Genomic DNA, 24,404 nt, shown 5'->3' on the forward strand with positions numbered 1-24,404 from the left:
CCCAATAAGTTTACTCCGGAATAGGTGGCTGCTCGATACGAACTATCAACAGCTCAGAGACCACAAGCAAACGGGAGAATCAGAAACCAATCGCAACAAGAGACGTCTTCAGTCAACACAGAGTTCAACATCGTGTGAATGTATCGAATAAGAGATCTGCATACCCAGGAGGGATTCACATTATAAACCAAAACGATGTGTAGCAATCTTGATTTGAATTTCTTCTTCTAGATGATTAGGACTTCAACCTGAAGATACTGTCATTTACTGGGGGCTTCCCCACCCTCAACGAGTTCTAAACTACGACTCCACCTATCTGTAGTTTATGTTATTTTTAGAGACGATACTGGATAAAGCTTTCCTAGAGATATCAACATCATCGAATTCTTGTTCTATAGGGCGCTTCTTGTAATACCTCACATACATCGGGGAGAATGATCACAACACATTTCGCAGATATTAATCTTTTAATAATTGCATACTCTTCCTTTTCTGATCCTAGATTCAAAATATGATGCAGACCGAACAAAATAGACTTCAGAGAGGAATGGCTCTGTCGAATGATAGATCAAACTTTCTGGCAGTTGACATAAACTCAACATTAATAGCAAAATGATAATTAAACACTGAGCAGAACGCTCGACAAAAGTGATAGATCGAGCCTAAAAACAATAGTGCAAAGAATCCCCACCAAGAAGAATTTTGAGAGGCCAACGGCAAAAGGTGACAATGGTTGGATTCGCTGACTACAAAGAGAAGATACCCAAGATCGTAGGGGAGAACTAAACCTTGATGGCATATTTCCTCAGGGGAAAGTACATTTCTTTCTTCTTCTCTTTTTCCGTCTTCATAGACGCCTGCATAGAAGAAGAGAGCACGAACTCAAGACTTAAGCATAGGCAGGAGAAGTCCAGAATATTACTAAAAAAATGAAAAAGATGAAGGACAACACCCGAGCTCCATTGCCTGCTGACAAGGGTGTGCAATGAAGAGCGATAACAATCTGGTGAACATTGTTAATTATACCAGAAGAGCATTACCTGGTGCTTGGTAAGCCTTCTTCTGATCGCTCTGGTCTTCTTGGGACGCAAATCGAGGGGCAAGAACTTCTTATTCTTGTAGGCCTCCCTCAAAGCAGCCTTCTGCTTCTGTGAGATGACGGTCAACACTTGGGCAATCGACAACCTTACCACCTTACTGCATTGATTGATTTTTAAAAAATTAGAAAAAGAACAGCAAATACTCAATGTATCATTCACCTCAGATGAACTACTATCCAAAATTCCGAGAAAAGCTGAAAAGTCTGCTCGAGCAAACCAGATAAGTTAACTATCAATGAATACTATGAAAGGACAGTCAGAAGCCAAAGAAATGAAGCATTGGACAGTGTCCGATCAAATTGAGATATCAACTTGCATTACAAAGACGAGCCAGTCGGCGCATCCTCCCAAAAGACATCAACCATAATGAAATAAGCTCAAAAGCAATCACCATTAGCCCATAAAAGTTTAGTATCATCGTTGGAGCAATCAATTCGAGTTCATATCTTGTCACAGAAATATTTCATATTCTCGAAGGTGAGCCAAGACATTGAATCATCCCTACCAAGCTTTCATGTCTATCTACAGCCAAATCAATCAAAGACCTAATCAAATTCTACTACAAGCTGAGATCCTTCTTCCGATTCACAGATTGCATAAACACAAACGCCAAACACTTACATCTTGGAGAGCTTGTTAGGCGCACCGCCGGTGACCTTGGCGACGCGGAGGAGAGCGAGCTCGGCCTTGAGGTCCTTCAACTGGTTCAGCAGATCCGCCTTCGACTTCTGCCGCAGCTCGTGGACCTTGATCCTCGCTACACAAGCGAAATACACAGATAAGAAAGGAACCAAAACACCCCGAGACAAGCAGCGATGGAATCGCAGTTGGGTCTGAACTGAGATAGAGCTTTGATCTGTACCCATTTCTGTGCCTTCGAGCTCTCCGACGGGCGACGGCTGACTCTGCGACGACAAAGAAACCCTAGCGCGGGAGGGATGGTGAAGTTCGGGGTTTAAGCTTATATACCGGAGGTCGTTCATTCGGCCGGGCTAAATTGGGCCTCAAATCCAATTGGGCCGATGTAGGCTCATATGATATTGGGCTAAACACGGCCCCACTCAAATTGGCTGAATGGGCTTAGTCCGTACTAGTTGGCTAAAGTCAAGAAAGTCGAGTTCAATAGTTTCTCCAATGGCTAATTAAGGAACTTTCTTCTTTTTTTTTTTCGATGAAACACGACGTGTTTTCAGATCGGTTGTGACAAGTCCCTTGTTAGATGCCAATATATTGAACTAATCAAACTTATAAGAACTTAATACGGAAGATATTAGATTATAAATATCTTTTTTCACCATTATAAAGTCTGAAACATTCTTTTTGTTTCACTTTTCTTTTTTAAAATTGTCCATACTATACATGTTTTAATTAATTAGAACTATTAAATTGAGAATATAGCAATATAAAATTTCTAATTAGCTGCCGAATAACCTCTTTTAATCCCTCACTATTACATCCCTATTTTTTTCTTTCCTCTCTCCCCAATATTTTCTAACGTTACTTCCACATTTAATTTTGGATATATCGGTAGCATTTTCTGCTTTTATGTTATTTCTAGCCACTATAAATTTATAATGCATCTATAATTAATCCTTTGGTTTCGTCCACAACCTAACTAGATGTAATTTTGGAACATATAGCTAGAACCCTCTGAAAACTATTAAATCTGTTGATCTTTCTTATATATAATATCTGTGCATTGCGCGAATACTTTACCTTTAAGATATATAGTTGTCATTTTCACCACCTACCTCTCCTCTACTTTTTTTTGGGTAAATAAATTTTTTTTTTGGGTAAGTACCTCACCTTTACTTCAATTTGTTATGCATGGACATGGTTAGTGTGTTAAGTTCTAATTAGGCAAATCATAATATGAATTAGTTTCTTTTCCTTCTTGCTGTGGACCCTACAATTGTAAGCACCAACCTACCTTCCTTATCATGATTTTGTTGCTCTCCCCGAAAAGTTGGCATGATAAATGATCCTTATAAATCTATCAATTGATGTACATTTCAAATCATTCAAACGTGAACTCCTCTGGACAAAAGTTGCAGTCATACGCGTTCAGAAATTTATATGTAACTGGTTCTTCTTATCACATCATTGGTAAAAAATTTGTGTTCCTTTTAATTTTGTTCGGAAGTCTGACCGAGATTATCTCAGGAATGAAGTTTAGGTAATTAAATTTATGTATAAGAATCCAAAAAATGCTGGTAAGAGAGTTTGTTTGGTCAGTAACTGACGTATTAAATGTGTTGTTATATTGGCTGTACTTTACTTCAATCTCTTTCACCATTAAAACCTTGACGGTCAATCTCTTTCACCATTAAAAACTTGACGGATGAAAACAAGGTCTCAAATTGCAACAGCAGACAAGTAAAATTTAAAAATAAAAATTAGACTTAAAGCCTACGCGTTATGCTAGTGCTTGTATTTTTTTTTCATAAATAAATAAATAAAATCTTTATTTCTATGACTTACCGTGTTTATGGCTTATATGTAGTATTATATATTAGTAGATATAACATTGATTGAGAGTATAGATTTGTCGTTGTTATATATTACTCTTTTTTTAATAGAAACTTGTAAATTTATTTGTAATATATTTGTATAGCTGGTTTTATTTATTTTTTGTAGAAATTTATTCAAAAACAATATGCAGTATAATGCTAAATCCAATACAACTTTCCATATGAATAGTTATATTAAATAAAACATATTTCGCATATTGATACTATAAAAATAGAACAATTTGCACATTTTGTAGTAATAGGAGTTACACATTTGCAACTTTTATATTAAAAATTCCATATCCATAAAACACAATGGACATATGATATATGTGTCAATTTGTAGGGGCCCAGAAGGGGGAGCCCCTGATCCGGTCCCCCTCTCGACGACCATCCAGCCCCTCGAAGTTATTTTTTTAAGGTTTAATTAATTTTTTTTTCATTTTTCATTTTTCATTTAATTTTTAAATAATTTTAATTTGCAACCGCTGATAAAATACCATGTAGGCAAAGTTAACAATGTCAAGTTCACAATAAATGTCTTTTTTTATAAATAAAATATGAAAAAAAAGCATAATAAAAATAAGTTTAGTTGGATGATAAGTTTCGAGCACAAGATAAGTAACACAACTAATCATGTTTTTACCACTACAATACTAATAAACTTATGATTATTTCTCACATTCTTTAATTTTTTTATTAATTACTTTCAATGAGTTATTAAATTAAAGAAAAAAAAAAAGAAAAAGGCACTCAACCAAGAGTTGATGAATTACTCAAAAATTCAACATAACAAGTTCACATCGCACGAGCGGAGAGTCATGTCAGAAACTGCCAAACTAATTAATATCATGGTTTTGAAGTCCAATATTGTATAACAAAATGGGGGAGAAGACTTTCTAGAGTCTCCCGTCCCACTTAGATACACTCGGAGTGCCCGTTACTGCAAATATGTATAGCACGCCCTGAGGAACGGATTTAATGCAATGAAATAAATCACTAACTCGAAATTAGAATATTTCAAATTATATACTTATACTGCGTTTATGGAACTCCCATAATCGAAAAAGGCGTGCAGTTGATGAATTGGTGCGAACAGTATTCTATTTCCTGAAATCAGTATTTCTTGGTTTAAATGTAAATTCTTTGTAGAGTAATAGAAATTCTTAGTGCATGTTTAGTTTTGGAATTTTTTTTTAAACTTTACTCCACTTAATTTCACTAAATTTCACTTATCTTCAATTTAATATTACAATTATTACTTTTTCATTTTTCTTCAATTTTTTAACCATTTAATTCAATTTTTAATATTAAGTTCTCTCAACTATTCATTACTTTTTTCACAATTCAACAACACAATCATTAATTTATCTCAACTATTTATTACTTTTTCCAATATTTTTTTTATAATTCAATAACACAATCAATTACAACCCCAAATAAATATAATTATATATAATTGGAATGGAGTGGATTTACGCCTAAAAGATTTCATCCAATCAAAAAGCACAGGGAGCTCATAATCCACTCTCTGCTCTGGAAAATCGTTTATTAGTGATACGATCGCGCCAGGAGAAAAATTCCAAAACATTGAAGATTAATCATAGCACGATGACAATATTTTCTTTTGGATTAATGTTGAGTGGAATGACCAAACAAGCAAGAGTTGCAACGAAATAGGAACAAGTCCTAGACAAAAGGAAGAAGAGTGTGTGCACTGACCTCACTATAAACACTCTCCTCCATATATCCCCATGCAAAATCAGCATCTCTTATCCTTCCAATATTTTTTTCTATCCTCATATCCCAATTTCTTTTCTTTTTCTTTTTACATATATAATTATCATAATTCATCTTGTTCTGCACCAATACTCCATCTTCTTCTCAGACCTTCTCAAGCCTCTATTCCATTTATGGTAAGTTATTCCTCTTTTACTACTAATTGATATCTTTCCTTACTTATTTTTTATCATTTCGTATTCCATGCGTTTGATGTTTTCATTCTCTCCTTGGAATGTTATTTAGGCTCATGAAATCGGGATCGTCAATTGCAAGTATGGAGAGGTAAGCTTAAACAGACTTCAATCTATATGTAGACAATTTATTTTTCTTCAGCGTTTAATTAATTTATCTCTGCACTCGAATAATACTTCCCATAGGTGTATATCTCGAACTCTCGAGGGTTAAAGCTCTTCACATGCCGATGGCTTCCACGGAATCAAGACCCGAAGGCCCTCATCTTCATCTGCCACGGCTATGCCATGGAGTGCAGCATAACCATGAAAAGTCCGTCGATTTATAATAATATGCCTGTTTTATATCTTTGCCTACATATAATTTTCAGTTTCTGAGAAAGATAATAAGAAGTTTGATAAGGGAGCGCTATTATGCATTCATTCTGTGGATCTTGATCAGGCACAGCCATACGTCTGGTGAATGCGGGTTATGCCGTTCATGGGATGGATTACGAGGGACATGGGAAATCGGATGGGTTGCAAGGCTTGGTAAACTGTTTTGATGACGTAGTCGATGATTGCTCAAACCATTTCACAAGCGTTTGTGGTATGGAAACATTTTTGTTCAGTGATGTTTTACATTCTTCTCTTTCTGTTTTTTTTTTTTGAAGGGGAGAACTTTATATATATGTCCTGTTATGATTTTGCAGAGCAGGAAGAGAACAAAGAGAAGATGAGATATCTGCTGGGAGAATCCATGGGAGGGGCAATGGCTCTTTGCCTCCACAGAAAGAAGCCTGACTACTGGGACGGTGCTGTCTTGGTTGCCCCCATGTGTAAGGTACGTAACACGAGCGGAATTATCATTACGGATAACCATTCAAACTGAACACATTGTAAATGAAAGTATTACTGCACCGCATTAATCTTGTAGAAATTTCTCTTATCCTGCTTGGTGATCCCGGTAGACATATCGCATAACATTACTTTCATCCATAAGCCATTGTCATGACAAAGAATTTTACGCAATGAATGGTAATAAATCTATATCTCAAACTTGTTGAATCTCTGTCTCTCTCTTTTTTTCGCTTTTGGGTTTGTACGAATTTCTTTGGCCATTTTCGGTGAGGTTAAATTGGATTTTGTCTGAGCATGTGAAAAGCAAGTTTGACTGTCTCTGTTTCTTTGTTATCGAGTTTTGTGCTTTTTCCACGAGCGAATGGGATGGGAATGGGCGAGGAGAACAAATTGTTTTTATCCCAGAAAATAAAAAGAAAATTATACGAGTTCTTTTTAAGACTTTCGCAATTTTGTCCTGCAAAGCATCAAATTTCTTTAACATGCACGGATTTCACTAATGTAAAATACTCACTTGGACCTACACAAATTTAAGCCAATTTTTAATTCAAAAACTTAAGCCGATAGGTTGCTAAATTTAAATTTCATATAAGCTTGTAGTTTCTTTTTAAATTTTTTCATGTGGGACAACATATTTCAACACTCGCCTTCACGTGGTAACTTGTGGTCCAATACATGTCATGCGCCCTTAAACATCCACCCTTAACAATTGACCATGAGCCGGCATCCTCTTCAATACTCGGGCAAGGGGGGGACAAATACCAAATTAACCTCGAGCTCCACCCTTGGGCCTAACTAGAAATACACCTTTTAGCTATCTCAGAACTTGATCAGATCACTCTCGGGTCTGATTAACATGAGCGCACTCTTGGCTGCCTGTAAACCGAATTTGGTATGGTGTGAGCCTTTACGAGAACGCGAAAGCATTACCTGCTTTTATATCATATAAAATACCCATTTGGTCTACACAAACTTGAGCTCAAGTTTTTTGGTCTCAGATAAGATCAAGTCCATGTAGATTCAAGTGAGAATTTTTAGGATTAAAGTCATATGGCCATGCCCGGTGGGTCCTATACTATCACCAATCAAATATTAAGAATGTGTTTGGGTTTTGAGTTGAGTTGAGTTGAGTTGAGTTGAGTTGAGTTGAGTTTTGGTTTTAATTAGTTTGTAATGATTGTATTACTAAATTATGAGAAAAAAGTATGAAAAGGTAGTGAATAGTTGAGATAAAGTAATAATTAAGTAATAATTGTGTTGTTGAATTAAGAGAAAAAATATGAAAAAATAATAAATAGTTGAGATAAAATAATGATTAAGTAATAATTGTGTTGTTGAATTGAAGGTAAGTTGAGTTGAGTTGAGTTAAAAAAAATTTAAAATCCAAACACACCCTAAATCTCCCTCTCCCCTCAAATATTTCAGATTGCAGATCAATTGAGGCCAAGTAAACTGGTGGTCGCATTTCTGTCCAGACTATGCAATGTCATTCCATCTTGGAGAGTAGTTCCTACTTCCCAAGATATCATCGAGCTCGCCTTCAAAGTTCCTGAAGTACGGGAACAGGTGAATACTACGCCATTTGATGCATAATTGTCTCAAATTAAAGCTTTCAATTTTATTCGTACAATTAATATATCGTTTCAAAACATTTTCAAAGAATTTCATGATGGAGTAATCATCTTTCGTATATCTTTCTTCCAACAGGTGAGATCGAACCCGTATTGCTATAAAGGGCGGCCTCGGTTGAAAACCGGTTACGAGTGTATGAGAATAAGCATGGAACTTGAAAATAGACTCAGCGAGGTATATGTATACATGTTGATTTGCTGGCTCGTTTCATGAAATTTATTTGCAAATTTACAAAATGTTATGCATCAATGTCGAAATGCTTTGTTAGGTTTTGCTACCATTCATAGTTCTCCACGGAGAGGACGACAAAGTTACGGATATATCTGTCAGCAAACTACTCCACAAACAAGCCTCGAGCACAGACAAGACACTGAAGACATACCCCAGGATGTGGCACGGGTTGCTGTATGGTGAGGAGCCTGAGAACATCAATATTGTCTTTTCGGACGTCATTGGGTGGTTGGATGAGAGAACTTCTGCAGGAAACTCAAGGCTTGAGGGGGAGCGGAAGTTGGCAGAAGAAGATGATGCCCTGAAGGCTAAGTATTGATCAGTCATATATAATATATATATATATATATATATATATATATATATGGCACTAGTACTCAACGCTTTCTTAGTTTAATATGTAACGTTTTGTAAAAAGATCGCTGATTGAATCGAATTCGACTGCTCGATGTATAGTTGAACAGTTCAACTACTTATGCAAATGCTCCGCTTTGTACCAAATGCCGCAATAACTAAACCATATCACCTAAACCACAAAGGCAGCAGACGTACTATAAATCACAGGATTCATAGACCAAACAAAGACATTTGCAGTATCCCTCAGCATGGAAAAGAAGGCCAAGTACAATATTTGCATTTTAATGTTATCCTACATCCTCTTGTTCTTGGTCGAGCCCAAAAACCATTCATTTGCCCGAACCCTCACCGAGCCTGCTCCAAAGACAGTACATCAAACTACAATTATCACATTCCTGATGAGAAATGTCCTGAGTGGGGCCTCTAATAACAGGCCATCCACCACAAAAGTCACCAGTCAGATTCCTTTCCCTAAACCCCTCGGCCTCTTCCCTCCCGACGGAGGAATCCCGATTCCCCTCTCTAAGCCGGACCCATCAACCCCCACCACGGGCCAATCCTCCAACACGCTTGGTGTACCTTTGGATGGGTTTTCCTTTCCCACTATTGCGACCCTCCAGGAACTGGAGCTCGGAACCGTGACACCTATCGATGAGGAGATGTTCGACGCTACAAGTTCAAGTTCAACACTGTATGGATCATCACCACGAGTTACCGGGAAAGGGCAGGGGATATATGTGGCGAGCTCAGAGGACGGGACGAGTCATATGGTGGCGATGGCTGCTTATTTTGCGGGATCAGAGTTCAAGGACGGGCTGAGGTTCTTCGGAGTACATCGGAGAGATGCCTCGGAGTCTCATATTGCGGTGATTGGTGGGACTGGGAAGTATAACGACGCCAATGGCTATGCTTCAGTTAAGGCTGTGAATGGAAACATATACCTTCTCTTCACAGTTTATCTCAGCTAGGATTAATTAACCACCATTTGACATTAATTACAAAGTCAGTAATTAATTGCCCTCCAGTTCTCATTCGTCATACTTTGTACCACAGAAATGATAAACTTACTAATTCTAATTTAATGATGAAAAAAATTAATTTAGATATGTCTATCATTCGATCTGTGAAATCTTTTTTTCAGTTGAAAATACGAAGGGTCCTCCTTCACCAATTAGTAGAGATTAATTCATATTTGGATATCAGTTTGGTCTTGGCCACAAAATATTTCTACAGGTATCGTACCGCTGCACCGCGTGTGTCCGTCCAAGCCTTGTTGAAAAGTCTCTAATATATACGGGAAATTATTGTTGCTTTCAAATTTGAAATTAGAAGAGATTACAAATTCTGAGTATAAGAAAAATGAAACTAAGAAATAATTGGTAGAGTCAAACGTAATTCTCTATTCATCAAAACAAGTTATAAGCTCAATCAAGTTTTGATATTATTGAAATTAAGATCAATTAAAATCCTCTCAATACACATTTTGCTTAATCAAGTCCCAAAAAATAAACAGAACAAGAACTCTAAATGTGTTCTGTTTTTATTCAGACAGGTAGACGCTGAAATGGGACAACCGTATCGACCCGTCGGCCGTGTGTGGACCCCCATCCAAAGGCTCTTAATGGTTGCTAACCCCTTCACATGCTCGTACTCTCCTGTTCCAGCTATCACCGCCACCTGTGATGCCTCAGAAGTCATTCGATGGACCCCGAAATGACTTAATGTGTTGTCTACACATCATCGTGGTCCTCTCCATGTAACATCACCATCATAGCAATGGTCTTGCTGGTCCCATCGAATAAGCTAGCTAAGTAGAACCCCTGGGCTTGGCCGATCACTGAAGACCCTAGCTCGTGGCCCTCGGTCAACTCATCGTCGAACAATGTGATGGACCCGAACATGAGCTGTGGAGGGTGCTGCCTGCGGGCAGCTGCCAGGCAGTTACAAACGGTTGGTTGCTGCCGTCTTGGACTTGGTTGTTGTTCCCAGTGTTTTGGATCACCGTGTTGGGCTGCAGCCGGGCCCCGTTCAGGCCCGCATTGAATGGGAGGGTGGTGGTTGTTGACAATGCCATTGATGTTGGGGACATTCCCGAGATTGCCATTCACGAGCGGGACCCCTCCGGTGAGCTGGAGGATGTTGTTGCTCGGTCCGAGAAGGGGATCCCGGTGATCCCCATGGCGGCTATCACCCCAGTGACCACCCTTGCTGATGGGCTATCGACCCTCCTAAGATGTCGTGCATGAAGAAAGTCATCATTTGAGGTTGTCTTTCTACGGGTTTTGCCATGACAACGCTGGCTGATACAGCTGGGCCTGGCCCAACAGTTGGCAATGCAAGTGACGGAGCGGTTGTTGGTGCGACGGGAAGAGGTTGGTCTGCGGACTCTGCCTCGTCCGTGCTGTCCATCCTCCTCGTGGCAACGGCAGGGATCTGTGGACTTTGCAAATTGCTACCAGTGGCTGGACCCAGTGGGCCCGACTCCTCGAGAATCCGTGCCGAGCTGGCACATCAAAGGGTGATAGCTAAGGAGGAAGAGGCAGATGGCCAGCTTGAGAGACGTAGCCATTGCAAGATTGCCTGAATTATGGTAGAAATTGAAGTATATGATCGTGGAATGAATTCGAATTTGAGAGTACGGCTCTGCACTATGTATAGGCTTTAGGAATGTAGTGGAGAGCTGATGATGAGATGGAATGGAACTGTTGAATTAAACCCTTTAGCCTAATTCATCGTTATCATCTGCCAAATCACACCATTTCAGGAGTGTATATATATATATTAAGGGTATAAATGTGATATCTTCACATTAGAGGATTATGTTATAATTATGTACAAATGTATCTCTATGTATACCATATGTCTGCCCAATATGGGCAAATCTTCTCATTCATACACAAACATGGTATTAGAGCCACAAAACTAGGCTAAACCTAGTTTCTCTCAAACCTAGCCGACAGACCTTGTATTGCCCAAGTCTGCCTTTTCGATCATGAAGCCTCCTACTGATCAGGTCATCAATCCTCTTGCACAAGATGCTCTTCCACCGATTATCTCATCCACCTCAGGTACCTCTGCTGCTGCCGCCATGACCAATCCCATATCTATTCCTAATATCAACATCAACAACCTTGTTCCGATCAAGCTAAATAACCGAAACTATCTTGTCTGGAAGTCCCCCTTTTCTACCTTTCTGAGGTCGAATGATCTTTACAATCACGTTGATGATACGGTCAATCCTCCACCGATCACAGATCCTTCATATCCCCACTGGTATCGCACTGATGGGTACATAAGGTCATGGATTTTTGCCACTATATGAGAAAATCTTCTCGAAGAGGTACACACAACTTATCCTCTGCAAAACTGATTTGGTCCTCCCTCAAAAATATGTTTGTCGAAAGGTCTCGTGGTCAAGCGTTAAGCATTAAAGTTGAGATTGCCTCCACTAAACTTACTGATCAAGGGGTCGAAAAATATCTTCATGTCATAAAACTCTTGTCTGATCAATTGAAAGAGATAAGGCAACCTCTCAGTGATGATGAACTTATCATCAGCATTTTAGCCGGTCTTCCTATTCAATATTAGTCCTTCATTACCACCCTCTCCCTCACTCATGGTTCTCTCAATCTCGAGGATTTCCAGAATCATTTACTTCATCATGAAAATCGTATCCAACGTTTCCACCCTCCTCAGTCCACTATCCCAAATCCTGATTCCGCCCTTCAGGCATACACTAGTCCTTCCTCTGGTTGTGGTGGCCGCGGCAATGGTCATGGTGGTGGACAAAATAATCGGGTGGCAACTCCCAAGGTCGAAGTGGCCGTAACAATCCAACATGCAGTCAGGATACCTACTCCTCCAATGGCTCTAGTGGCTCCTATGGTCGTGGATATCAAAAGCAACCATTAGGAACCCGTGGACGGGGATACAATCCGGGACATGCTGCGGAGCGTCCACCTGCTCCTAACTCGGTGAGATCCATCCTACACTTCTCACCGAATGTTACTGATGGTTTTTCTGGACACGGTTCTCATGCAGTAATTTGTCAACTCTGTGACGGAGTGGGTCACACCGCCATTCAGTGTTTTGAGTTTATCAACCGATCCCAATCCTATGAGCCACCAAAGTCCCTAGCAGCCCTATCTCTCCAAGAGTCCACTTCCACAGATGCCTACTTAGATTCGGGTGCTTCGTCCCACATGGTTGCAAACGAAGGAACGAAGGTATCTTTTCGAACTTGACTCCTTATTGTGGTTCTAATCAAATTGTCGTCGGTGATGGTACTTCACTGCCTGTTAAACATACTGGTTTTGCAATCTTACCCTCGTCCTCCAAGAAAATTAAAATTAAGTCGTGTCTTACATGCACCGTCCCTTGATTACAATCTCGTTTTCATTCAACAAATATGTTGGGATAACGATTGTCACGTCATCTTTACTGATTCTCATTTTTTATCAAGGACAACATCTCGGAAAAGACCCTGCTCAGCTGCCCTTCTAGGGGTTCCCTTTATCCGGTGTCTTTAGGTTCCTCGAAGGCTCTGTCCGCTGTCTATGTCTAACCAGAACTTTGGCATCGCAGGCTCGGGCACCCGAATAAGCATGTTATGGAATTTATTCAATCTAGGAAATTGATTCCTAAATTATCTGCATTTTCTATTTTTGCATATCATGTACTTTGGGCAAGTCATCACGTTTACCATTTTCAAGTGTGAACAATAAAAGCAAATTTCCTTTGGAATTAATTCAGGCTGATGTATGGCAATCCTCGATTTCCTCTCATTTGGGCTATAAATACTATGTGCTATTTATTGACGATTTTTCACGCTATACATGGCTGTTTCCTTTAAAAAGGAAATCTGAAGTTTTTGAAAATTTTCGTGTATTTAAAACCCAAGTTGAGAATCAATTTCATCACAAAATCAAGTTCTTTCAGTGTGATGGTGGATTAGAGTTTAACAACTCTCAATTCCGCAATCTTTTTCAAAATTCAGGAATCTTGCTATGCATGTCATACCCACGTATACCACAACAGAATGGGGTTGTAAAGAGAAAACATCGACACGTACTTGATATAGTCCGTACTTTTCTAATCCAAAGTACTTTACCACCAACACTTTAAGTTGATATCGCATTCACTGCAATTTTTACCATGAATTGCCTGTCGTCCGTTGGTGTGCAAAATCTATCTCCATTTGAAAAATTGTTTGGAACCCTTCCGGATTATAACTTCCTTCGTGCATTTCGGCTGCTCGTGCTTTCCTAACATCACCCCGTACACATCGCATAAATTGGAAGCCCGATCCAAGCATTGTGCCTTTATTGGGTATGCCAACGAATACAAAGGACATAGGTGTCTTAATCCATTAACTCAGGTGTCTACATACAATATAAATATAAATATATATATATATATATATATATATATGGGCCATATATAGAGTAGTGTTTCTGTTCATTAAACACTAGTGGTTGGAACCTGGGGCGATGCTGGGGTGAAAATTTTCGCCATAATTATATCATAATTTATGATTTTAAATTTTTTTGCCAACACTTCAACTGATTCTTTTAATGAATATATTGACTCTCAAAAGTCATGTGAAATACATTTTTACTACTGCTATCTTTTATAAATTTATCTAATTGATTTTCGTTACGAAAGATGCACTTTTACTCTTATAATAATAAGATTTTACAAACTAAAATTGAGGACTAATTTCAAAAAAAATTACTCTGTGGTCCTTTCATGACTTTTTCTCGAAAGCCTTCAAAATGCATAAAAAAATCAAAACAATTCAAATAATTAAATAATATATTAATAGAAAAAACAAAAAACTCTATTAGTGTTTTGCACTCTTTTAAATTTATGTTATCGATTTTTTTATGAAAGACACACATTCTTTTTTTATATGCACTATGATATAGATGCACTTTCATGTTGCGATTTCAACGATAGTAGAAGACAATATGAACGAAAAATCAAAAGGGACACACGGAATTGATTACCTAGTTCATCAGTAATTCTGACTACGTCTGGGAGCGCCGCCAAGCCAGGTATATCACTATTTTTGAGTTAGGGTTACAAGAGATATAAACTGCTGTTTATAAAGGGAACAAACCCTAATTACATCCCCAATGGGCCGAATCTCGACCCGAATTCACAATACTTCAGGCTCCATAACTCAACATTTCATTCTTCTAATATTAAGATTTAGCAAGAAAAAGATTGGTCAATTTTCAAATCTATATAATTTTGGAATCCTTTCACGATTTTTCTTTTTCTGAACAATTAATTCATAACGACCGCATGCACCATTGTCTAACCATTCATGAACTATGGATTCAAAATTACAAAGAACAAAAAAAAAGGTGTTACTAATGTTGCTTGATGTAGGTGGTACGAAGTGCGTTCCTCTTAAATAAGATTTTGGGTTCGATTCTTGTGAATAGATAAAATTCATGATTGAGAGAGGTTATCCCTTTAGCGGACCTAATCTACTTGAACTAAATTAATAAGAATCCATTGAACTTTTAAATAGTACGATGTAAGATCCGAATATATTAAAGAAACCTAAATAAATTAAATAAATATGATATTATTATAATAATATAGAAAAGACAAAAGAAAAATCCAAAGAGAGTGTAAAAAACTGGTCCACTCGGGGACCAGTTTTTATTGTTTTATAGATAGATAGATAGATAGATAGATAGATAGATAGATAGATAGAATGGCACTATCGCACCATTCTTGTACATACTTGTATACGAGCGGTCTTAGCTGCTAAGGTGCTTGAGTACTATTAACAAGTCAAAAGTGAGGACGCTTTTTTTTTTTTAATACAAACTAGTGCATTACACAGACCGTATTTTCAGATGAAACAATTATAAATTCAAGATTGTTAGTTAAGAGTCACTGTGTTCAGATGAATTGTATTGAAGGACAAGATTCTATCGATCCTGGCGACAACTCATGATCGATTCTTTGGGATTGTAAAACTGTTAAATTAGGAAGATGATTGTATATTTCCTTGTTGATTTATTCCCATGTATACTTAGCCCTCTGTGTGTATTAAATAACAGATGAATGGAGAATAGAATTAACCTTTTCTCTTCAATCAATCTATCGTTTGTTCTCAATCTTCTTTTAATTATATATTATCCAATTACATGAGTATGTATATGCTCTTTTTTCTCACCGATGTTGTGAGTATTGGGATCTTTTGCATCAAATTCATGGGATATAATAATATATATCGTGCAAGATAAAAGTACTGCAAAAATAGAAACCTAAATGCATCTGACAATTTTTTTTCTTTAAAGGTCTTTTTTTGGTAATATTATAAAAAAAAGTGCGTAGTTGTTCTGAGAAATTTCGAAACGTGGATAAATTACAAAATACATAAGAATAAATTTTAGTCACAATAACACTTTATGGAAAGCACAGTTACAAAAAATTAGATTTACATAATTATCAAAATAGTATATAGAATTTAATGGAAAGTACAAGAAACTCAACGATGGACCGAAATAGTGACAAGACACTCTCAGGAAGCTTTCTTTTAAGGATAGAAATTTCTCCACAATGTTGCATACAATGCCTACGAGAATAATCTTGACTGCAATTCAAAATTATTCCTACAACTAGAACCCAACACATATAAAATATAGAATATATAATAAGTCGTACAGATTACGCATACTCCAAATAGAATTTTATCGAATAGATTACTTCACTCATCTATAGCATTGCACATCCTATTTTATACCTCAAATTAGATTATTGAACCCGTGCATTGCACGGATTTTATCAAAAAAAAATTATTATAAGAAATACTAATTGCTATCATTTTATAATTTAATATTAGTGTATAGAAAAACTATTTTTTATGCCGTTTAACCTTTAGTAAGATAAACTTAGACTCACCCTAAATAATATTTATTGAAGACCTTAAGCAAATAATTCATGTAAAATACTCCATATATATAATCACAATTATCAATCTAATTCATAGAAATATAATTTTAAAATCCTAAAAATTTAAAATTCTTAACTTTAATTAATGAAAGAATGACAACCATAAAATTATCTATAAATTTTTAAAGTTAGTATTAAGTTGATTTTTATTCTCAATCACATTTCGCGTATTAAGTTTCATGTGTTTGAATAATTTTTTTATAAAATGGGTTCGATGTGAGATTTCTTAATTGAAAATTTTAGAAAGCTAATAATGATTTTTAAAATTTTAAATAATTTTTTATTTCCTTAAATAATAATTATTTGCTAATTAAATCCTTAAAATTATGAATATTTCTTTACTTATGAAACAACAACAAGTGATTAATATATTTATTTTGATAAACTTATTTCTTTATTTAAAATAATAATAATAATTTAATTTATATATTGTATATTAATTTATTAATATATTTACTATTTGATATATTTATTTATTTGCAATAATATTTTTAATTTCTATATTGCATATCAATTTATTAAGACATTTACTATTGGATATCTCTTTTTCTTTATTTGCAATAATAATTACTACTTAATTTCTAAATTTAATTTTTATATTGAATATATTTATTTCTTCTTCTTCTTATTATTATTATTATTATTATTATTATTATTGTGATTGTGATTTAAAATCTACATTGCATATTAATTTATTAAGATATGCGCTATTCTACACCTATTTATTAAGGTGGAGGCAACTATTTATTGAGGTGAATATAACTTTATATAATATATATATATATATATATATACACATAGAGCACGTATAATTTGGTAGTATAAACAATTCAAATAAATATATTAAATATGGTTATAGTGCTTCTTAACCCTTAATATTATTTCTAATTAATGCATAATTCTAATTGTTTCACTATTGAATGCATTTAATACAATAATTTTATTTATTTCAACCGTAAATGTTATTTAGACATTTATATTTGTGACCTTATATAGTCTAGACATTACTTGTTTTTACCTATCAATGGCATGGGGTGCAACTATATATATTTCTTCCAACGGTAAGATCGTATTCAAATAGTCAAAAGTCAAAAGCAAATTAAATAACCGATATAAATTAGCATATATATTATTAATAAATGCAATTTATGCAACATATATATATTGAGAAGAGTTTATATTCAAATGCAGAGTCGACTCTCCAGCCATTCTTCTCCCATTGACCGGTAGCCAATGAGAGAGGCCCCTTCCCTCAAAATGAATGACAAGTAATACCAAATTATACCGGAATTTGTGATAAAGAATTCATTTGTTATTATATATATATATATATTTGTATGTATATATACACAGACTAAATATGTGAATCTTGATCAATCGTACAAGTAATAATTTGGGGAGCATTCATCAAGCAAGAAATTACCTCAATATTAATTTTAACTAGTTTAGCTAGTTTGAATAGAACGATATGCCTGAAAAAAAAAAAAAAAAAAGAAGAATCAACGATATATCATCTGTTGCGTTTTTTGACGGCCATTGTTGATTAAATGTACTGTTTATGTCAAATCGTTGAGCACATAGAAAAATATCTCTTGCCAAAATCGAGACGGGAATATCATTTTGAGGACAGAAATTAAATGAGGATATGCGATGATGAGGTGATGGGCCCATGTTCCCAATAAGGCGAAAGGTAAACAAATGTGGAGACCAAAGTCATTCTCGAGCTTTATTGCTTTGAGAGGAAATATGCAATTGTGACATCTATGTACAAACTGCTTTGATTCATCCAATTGAAGAGATTCCCTTGGAGCAAATTCTACGAGTGTTCTTGGTATTATTGTATCCAAATAAACTCGTTAAGAATGTAATATAAAAATATCTTAACTTTATCAAAGGAACATATTAGTATTAAAAAAATATATTGACAAACAAAAATCACAAATATTTTCAGGAGATCTACCAACATGAGAAAAAATATTATATGAGAATAATATATATGTATTCGCTACTTCCCAATCAAATGATCAGTAAAATATAAAAGAAATGCAGACTCGGTGTGAAGAGTTGTGAATCGCAATATATATGTGTTAGTCTCATTTAATATTCTCTTTCACCTACACGGGCCTCTGGTTCATGCAATATATATTATGATTACAATAAAATTCAACCGCGGAATATGAAAATAATTTAGCCACGTGTATAATCCTATGATCAGTCAGGAGTTTCATCATCGAATGTGGCCAATTTTGTGTCCATGTCCATCTGCAGTCTCTTTGCATTTCACTGTCCACGTTATGTTTACGAAAACCTTTTTTTAGCATTAATTAAAGCAGAAGTGAAGGGACCTGCTGACGAGTGGGGAGCGTTTCCCCACTCGCACCTTTTTTTTAAAAAAAAAGTTTTTAAAATTCAGTTTTTTTTAGTGTTATTAAATTCAATAAAAATATAGTAGGTCAATTGATTGACCTATCGGGATTCAGTTCCATTTTTTAGCCTATCTAATAGTATTTAAATATAACTTGAATCATGTAATAGGAGATCAAATTGACCCGTCGAAATAAATATTTTGGTCGTTATGATCACATCAATTATTTTTAAAAAAATATTTTTCATTCAACTTTTGTCAAGAAAAGCCAAAAGAAGCTTCCTGTTGAAAATACTTTGCTATTCTCGCAACTGCTTTATCTCCTGAAATTTTCACATTTTTAAATAATTTTGTTGGTAATCTGACCTAAACAAGGTAGCAAGTTATCCTGTAAAAAAAAACGATCATATCATTATGGTCATATCAATTATTTCATAATAAAAAAATACGTTTCACACAATTTTGTATAGCTTAATCATAAGAAATTTCAAATAAAAATGCTAGATATACACATTTAGATAATATTTTTTAAAAAAATTAGGTTGCTAATGGGAAACATTTTCTCACTCTTGGGAGTTTATCCTTCACGAGTATATGAACATTTCAAAGACATTATCTTAAGATCTTATCATCACTAATAAATAAACGGACATCAATAATAATATTGATATATATAATAAATTATTTGAGACCCTCTTTGAATCCCGTGGCGAAGTCCGGGGCTAATGCCTAGTAAGATGTATGATATAATATGGACAAATTATTGTATTTAAATTCATTATTTTTTACTTTCAAAAAATACCATTTATTTACTTATTATTTGACTAACATGTACTTATTCGTATTTATTTAATATTGAAAGCTTTTAGAATTTATTTTTACATTTTCAAAGAGTAACTGATTTGTTAGAAAATAGAACATTCAAAAAACGAATAAGTTCTTTGTTCGGAGTTTGATTTCTTATACATGTCGCACTTTGTCCTTGGGCACTCAGCATTTTTTTACATTACAATGGATTAATTACCTCTGATTATAGTCCCTTAATTCATTAGAAAAGGAGAAAAATGTCTTCAACAAAATTCGAGGTAAAAATAATAATTTTTGGATGAACTGTGAATATAATAATTTTTATAATCTAGAAAAAGGGTAAAAAATATGTTCCCCCTCCAAAAGCTGAGAACTTTCTAGTCGATCCCGAAAATGGGGCCCATCATCGGCCCGTCCAACAGACACCTAACCTTCACATTTCAGTGATTTTAAAATTTAATTTTAAAATTATACTTTAATTTAATTATATTCATAATAAAATAAAATAATTTATACAACGTTAAAAAGTGAACCTCAATTGTGTCATTTTTTTTACAATAAAATAAAATAATTTATACACAATCAAAGAGAATTTCATACATAACTATTTATATTATTTTTTTTAAATTAAAATTTTATTTTGAAATCAAACGCAGCAGTAATCCGCCCGGCCAGAAAGAAATATCACATCCCTCTGTGACCGGTCCGGTCCGGTCCATTAAAGTACGGACAGGGCCACCCGGTCAGTGCCGGTTCGACATCTACCCTTCGTTCGTCTATTTATCTCGTCACCTCGTCGCCGTTGCCCTTCACTTTCTCGAGTCTCTGCTCTGTCTCCGTTTCTTACGGACCTCAGCTAATCACTCTCTCATCAGTCTCTCCCTCTCTCTCTCACTCCTCCCAATAGCAATGGCCCTGGAGATCTGCGTCAAGGCCGCCTCCGGCGCCCCCGACAAGCTCGGAGACTGTACGTTCTTTCCCTTCCATGACGGTTCTTGATCTTCCCGGCCGGGGTCTGATTCAGTGTTTGCTGATTCCGTTTGTGAACTTTATGGGGTTTTCAGGTCCGTTCTGTCAGCGGGTTCTCTTGACTCTGGAGGAGAAGAAAGTCCCCTACAAGATGCACCTCGTCAACCTCAGTGAGAAGCCCCAGTGGTACGTACGTCCCCATCAGAACCCCCATTGAAATCACTGAATCTGCCAGTTCACATCTCTCGGCAGTATATGAAATGTGGCTCTTGAAAAATTTGGATGAACGGTGAGATATGGGGCCTTTATGGTGCTATGGCTGCGAGACCAAGCCGGGTTTTTTAAGTAATTGGAGCGTTGGTAGTTTAAGGGAACATGTTTGATCATGGAGTTTTTCGTTTTGCATGTTTTGCAATTTCATACATGAAAAGAGACAGGTTAAAAATGTTTGAAAAGATGTTCTGTTTCCTTACTCTACCCAAAGATATGAAGTTCAAAGGCAATGTGATTGGTAAAGTTTTGTCAACTGAAAGTCAAAATAGGAAGACACTTGGAAATTCAAATCAAAAGGGACAGACAAGTCAAGTACGGAAACTGTTAATCGCCCCTTATTTTTTTATGACTCGAAGGATATGTGTGTTCTGCTTTGTTAGTCATATTGCTCGGTGGTTTCTCAACTTTTATGTCGGGTCTGAAGAGGTTAGCATTCTGTGACGTGGATCTTTATGATGGTTTATAGGTTCGTGGACGTCAATCCAGAAGGGAAGGTGCCCCTCATCAAGATCGACGATAAATGGGTGTCTGACTCTGATGTGATTGTTGGGATTCTTGAGGAGAAGTACCCTGAACCATCCCTGGCTACTCCTCCTGAATTTACCTCAGTGTAATTGTGTCTACCCCACTCGGTCTCTCGCTTCTTGTGTTGTTTTTTGTCTGAAAAGATTGATCTCATATCTACATTTGCCTGATCTTTCTTGAGTTTTCAGGGGCTCCAAGATATTCATGTCCTTTGTGAAGTTCTTGAAGAGCAAAGATGCCAGTGATGGGAGTGAGCAGGCTCTACTCGATGAACTGAAGGCCCTGGATGATCATCTCAAGGCTCATGTAAGCATATTTGCAATTAAGTTGCCAATAGTACATTAACTATGGACATTTCGATGTGCTTGAAAATTTCAACTGATAACTCTTGTGGTTGTGATTGGGATCAGGGCCCATACGTTGCCGGGGCTAAGATAACTGCTGTTGACTTGAGCCTGGGACCAAAGCTGTACCATCTTGAGATTGCTCTTGGTCACTTCAAGAAGTGGACTGTCCCTGAAAACTTGACCCATGTCCACAATTATACGAAGGTATGCAAACTCTTTCATATTGTTGAATGTTCTTGACTGCTGACTTGGTTTTATGTACTGTTCGGTTAGCTCCTCCTTTTCATCGTCACAATATGCCCCTTTATGTTGTCTGTACAAAGTCACAACAAAAAAAGCCCAAGACTCTCTCTTTTATTTTGGAGATACGTTAGAGCCGTTCTTTTGAATGCGTGAGATTGCATAGTTGGGCTTTTGGCTCCTTTTATGTAGTTATATACTCTGTCTAATGTCTTTCAAGGACAAAGCTCCAGCGATATATATCATAGTCTCTGAATTGAGTTTGTAAAACCTGCGATCTTATTGGAATTCCAAGGGTAAAACTTTCTCCCTTTCCCAACTCGGAAACTGATTTGATATATATGACACTATGGAGCAGCTTTCTGAGTTTTAAGCATCACGTCCTTTTCATTGTATGGTTGAATTATCTCATATTCTTAACATTGTTTTATTCTTTCTGCAGTTGATCTTTTCTCGGGAGTCCTTTGTGAAGACCAATGTTCCGAAAGAGTTCGTGGTTGCAGGGTGGGCGCTGAAGGTCAATGCATGAATTAGCTGTACTAGTAGACTGTAAGAGCTTTTTGTGAGCGCACTTTCTTGTTGAAAGTCTGGTAGAGAGCTATGCATGTGAGCAATTGAATAAATGAGTGTGGGTTGGGTCTTTTACCATTGCTTGCACTCAGTAAATGATTGTCAAGATTCGAATCTATAATATATCACTAGCTTCCCTTTTTGAGTTTCTTGTTGGCTTTGAATGGTTCACTCTGTATGACCATTAGAGGGCACCCAACTCGGCGTACACAGAACATTGACGTGCTGGGGAAGGTCCGCCAGGTATTGCTTGGAGCATCTCACTCCTCGGTGTCTCTGCCTGAGAGCTTCACTGGTTTCCACATTTTGCCCAAAGAATGGCGTTAGTCAGAAATTTGAGTGAACTCGAACATCGACACGACTCAAAACTGTCTTAATAGATATTTTGGTGTCTTGTGTACTGCTTTGACCAAGGATGTCGTGGTTTCTTCAGTTTCGATGATGTTCAAGCTGCTGAGCTGAAGGTTCCGGGAAGTAGTAAGACCATGCGGTTGTCATTTGATGGTATCATTATATTCAGATTCCATGCATCCCTATCGGCTACCGCTTATCGGTAGTTCGGTTCAGGCAAGCAAGCTATTTATGCTGGGACGGCTCGGTCTCACTGTCGTGTGTCATCATCTCGAGCATCCAATATTGATTGGCTGGTTAGTGATGGGAACGTTGAGGACTAGAGGACAGCTTACGGCCAGCACCCAAAATCCAAAGTAATGAAAACGGATGCCGTTCATGGCCCTCATTAAATCACGTTTAAATGCCGTGTTTTTCTTTATTATCCCATTCTCGTTCCATCCTATTACCAAAAAGATAATATATATATATATATATATATATATAACAAGAAACCAGACCATCGAAAAAAATAAAACAAGAAACCAAGAAAACCGAGACTAAGGAGAATGGAGCAGATCGGGAGAGAGGGCGCGCATATGTATAAAAAAGAACTATCCCAAAGGCCTAAACGACATAGCCGAAATGCTCAATCTGAAATGAAATCTACTTGAATATCTAGCAATTTAACCACCAAGCGGAAATTACTAGATCCAGAATATGTTTAATCACATATGACTCAGACTTTATCTTAAGATAAAAGGTTGTATTGAGCTCTTTATATTATCTTATAATTTTCAGTTCATTGATGGCACCTTTGGTAGCAAGGAATGGAATTGATAAGGAATTGAATTCTTGAAGAAATAAATGGGGGCAAAGAATATATAGTTTTCCATAGTTTGGTAGCGTGGAATGAGCAACCAGAATGAATGTAGAACCGAAGATTATTAAAAATCAAATTACCAAAATCTTTGAGTTTAATTGTACATATGGGATTCTCATGGCTCGGAGCTGCATAAAATCGTTCGGGGATCGAGGCTTCACGGTAAGCATTGTCTGAAGTTCTCTAGTCCTCACATGGCTTCGCCTCTCTTCCGAGCTTGGGATGTTGGAATTCTAATAACCGGATGGCGAGGAGTCGAGATTATATGGCCAAGATGAGGCCAGATTTAGCTTTTCCGGCCCCATACGGATCGAAGGAGGCGGCGACGGCGGAGGAAGAGGCAAATGAGTTGTGGATACAATTTAAAAATTATATGGACAGTTGAGGGCAATATTGATATTTTATGCTGTTTGGTTCATAATGGGTCTCAGAGAGTCGGCCCGGAACACCTATTACATCCTCCATGATCAGGAAG

General features: G+C 36.6%; 4 protein-coding genes, 1 long non-coding RNA gene and 1 pseudogene across 5 annotated transcripts; 4 read left to right on the forward strand and 2 right to left on the reverse strand.

The window, feature by feature from the left end:
- Positions 1-536: 536 nt before the first annotated feature.
- On the reverse strand, positions 537-2,046 carry LOC116194131 (60S ribosomal protein L35-like). Its single transcript, XM_031522863.1, has 4 exons — positions 1,963-2,046; positions 1,722-1,857; positions 1,041-1,197; positions 537-857 (listed from the first exon to the last, which is right to left on the reverse strand). Exons 1-4 carry the CDS (start codon positions 1,964-1,966, stop codon positions 783-785), a joined length of 372 nt encoding a protein of 123 aa, XP_031378723.1. The 5' UTR covers positions 1,967-2,046; the 3' UTR covers positions 537-782.
- A 3,284-nt stretch (positions 2,047-5,330) lies between these two features.
- On the forward strand, positions 5,331-8,787 carry LOC116198011 (caffeoylshikimate esterase-like). Its single transcript, XM_031528312.1, has 8 exons — positions 5,331-5,526; positions 5,636-5,674; positions 5,770-5,896; positions 6,026-6,172; positions 6,276-6,406; positions 7,849-7,989; positions 8,131-8,229; positions 8,324-8,787. Exons 1-8 carry the CDS (start codon positions 5,365-5,367, stop codon positions 8,603-8,605), a joined length of 1,128 nt encoding a protein of 375 aa, XP_031384172.1. The 5' UTR covers positions 5,331-5,364; the 3' UTR covers positions 8,606-8,787.
- Positions 8,788-8,891: 104 nt separating this feature from the next.
- Positions 8,892-9,611, forward strand: LOC116193871 (dirigent protein 18-like). Its single transcript, XM_031522615.1, has one exon. The coding sequence runs from the start codon at positions 8,892-8,894 to the stop codon at positions 9,609-9,611; it is 720 nt and encodes a 239-aa protein (XP_031378475.1).
- A 258-nt stretch (positions 9,612-9,869) lies between these two features.
- LOC116198012 lies at positions 9,870-11,353 on the reverse strand (annotated as a pseudogene).
- Positions 11,354-11,488: 135 nt separating this feature from the next.
- On the forward strand, positions 11,489-13,427 carry LOC116198013. Its single transcript, XR_004155133.1, has 2 exons — positions 11,489-12,869; positions 13,106-13,427. It is a non-coding gene; the product is annotated as an uncharacterized LOC116198013 (long non-coding RNA).
- Positions 13,428-20,596: 7,169 nt separating this feature from the next.
- LOC116197853 (glutathione S-transferase DHAR2) lies at positions 20,597-22,865 on the forward strand. The gene is made up of 6 exons (XM_031528108.1): positions 20,597-20,759; positions 20,857-20,947; positions 21,501-21,644; positions 21,748-21,865; positions 21,970-22,110; positions 22,589-22,865. Exons 1-6 carry the CDS (start codon positions 20,702-20,704, stop codon positions 22,673-22,675), a joined length of 639 nt encoding a protein of 212 aa, XP_031383968.1. The 5' UTR covers positions 20,597-20,701; the 3' UTR covers positions 22,676-22,865.
- Positions 22,866-24,404: the final 1,539 nt, after the last annotated feature.

This window comes from Punica granatum, chromosome 2 (genome assembly GCF_007655135.1).
Source record: "Punica granatum isolate Tunisia-2019 chromosome 2, ASM765513v2, whole genome shotgun sequence".
Taxonomy (NCBI): domain Eukaryota; kingdom Viridiplantae; phylum Streptophyta; class Magnoliopsida; order Myrtales; family Lythraceae; genus Punica; species Punica granatum.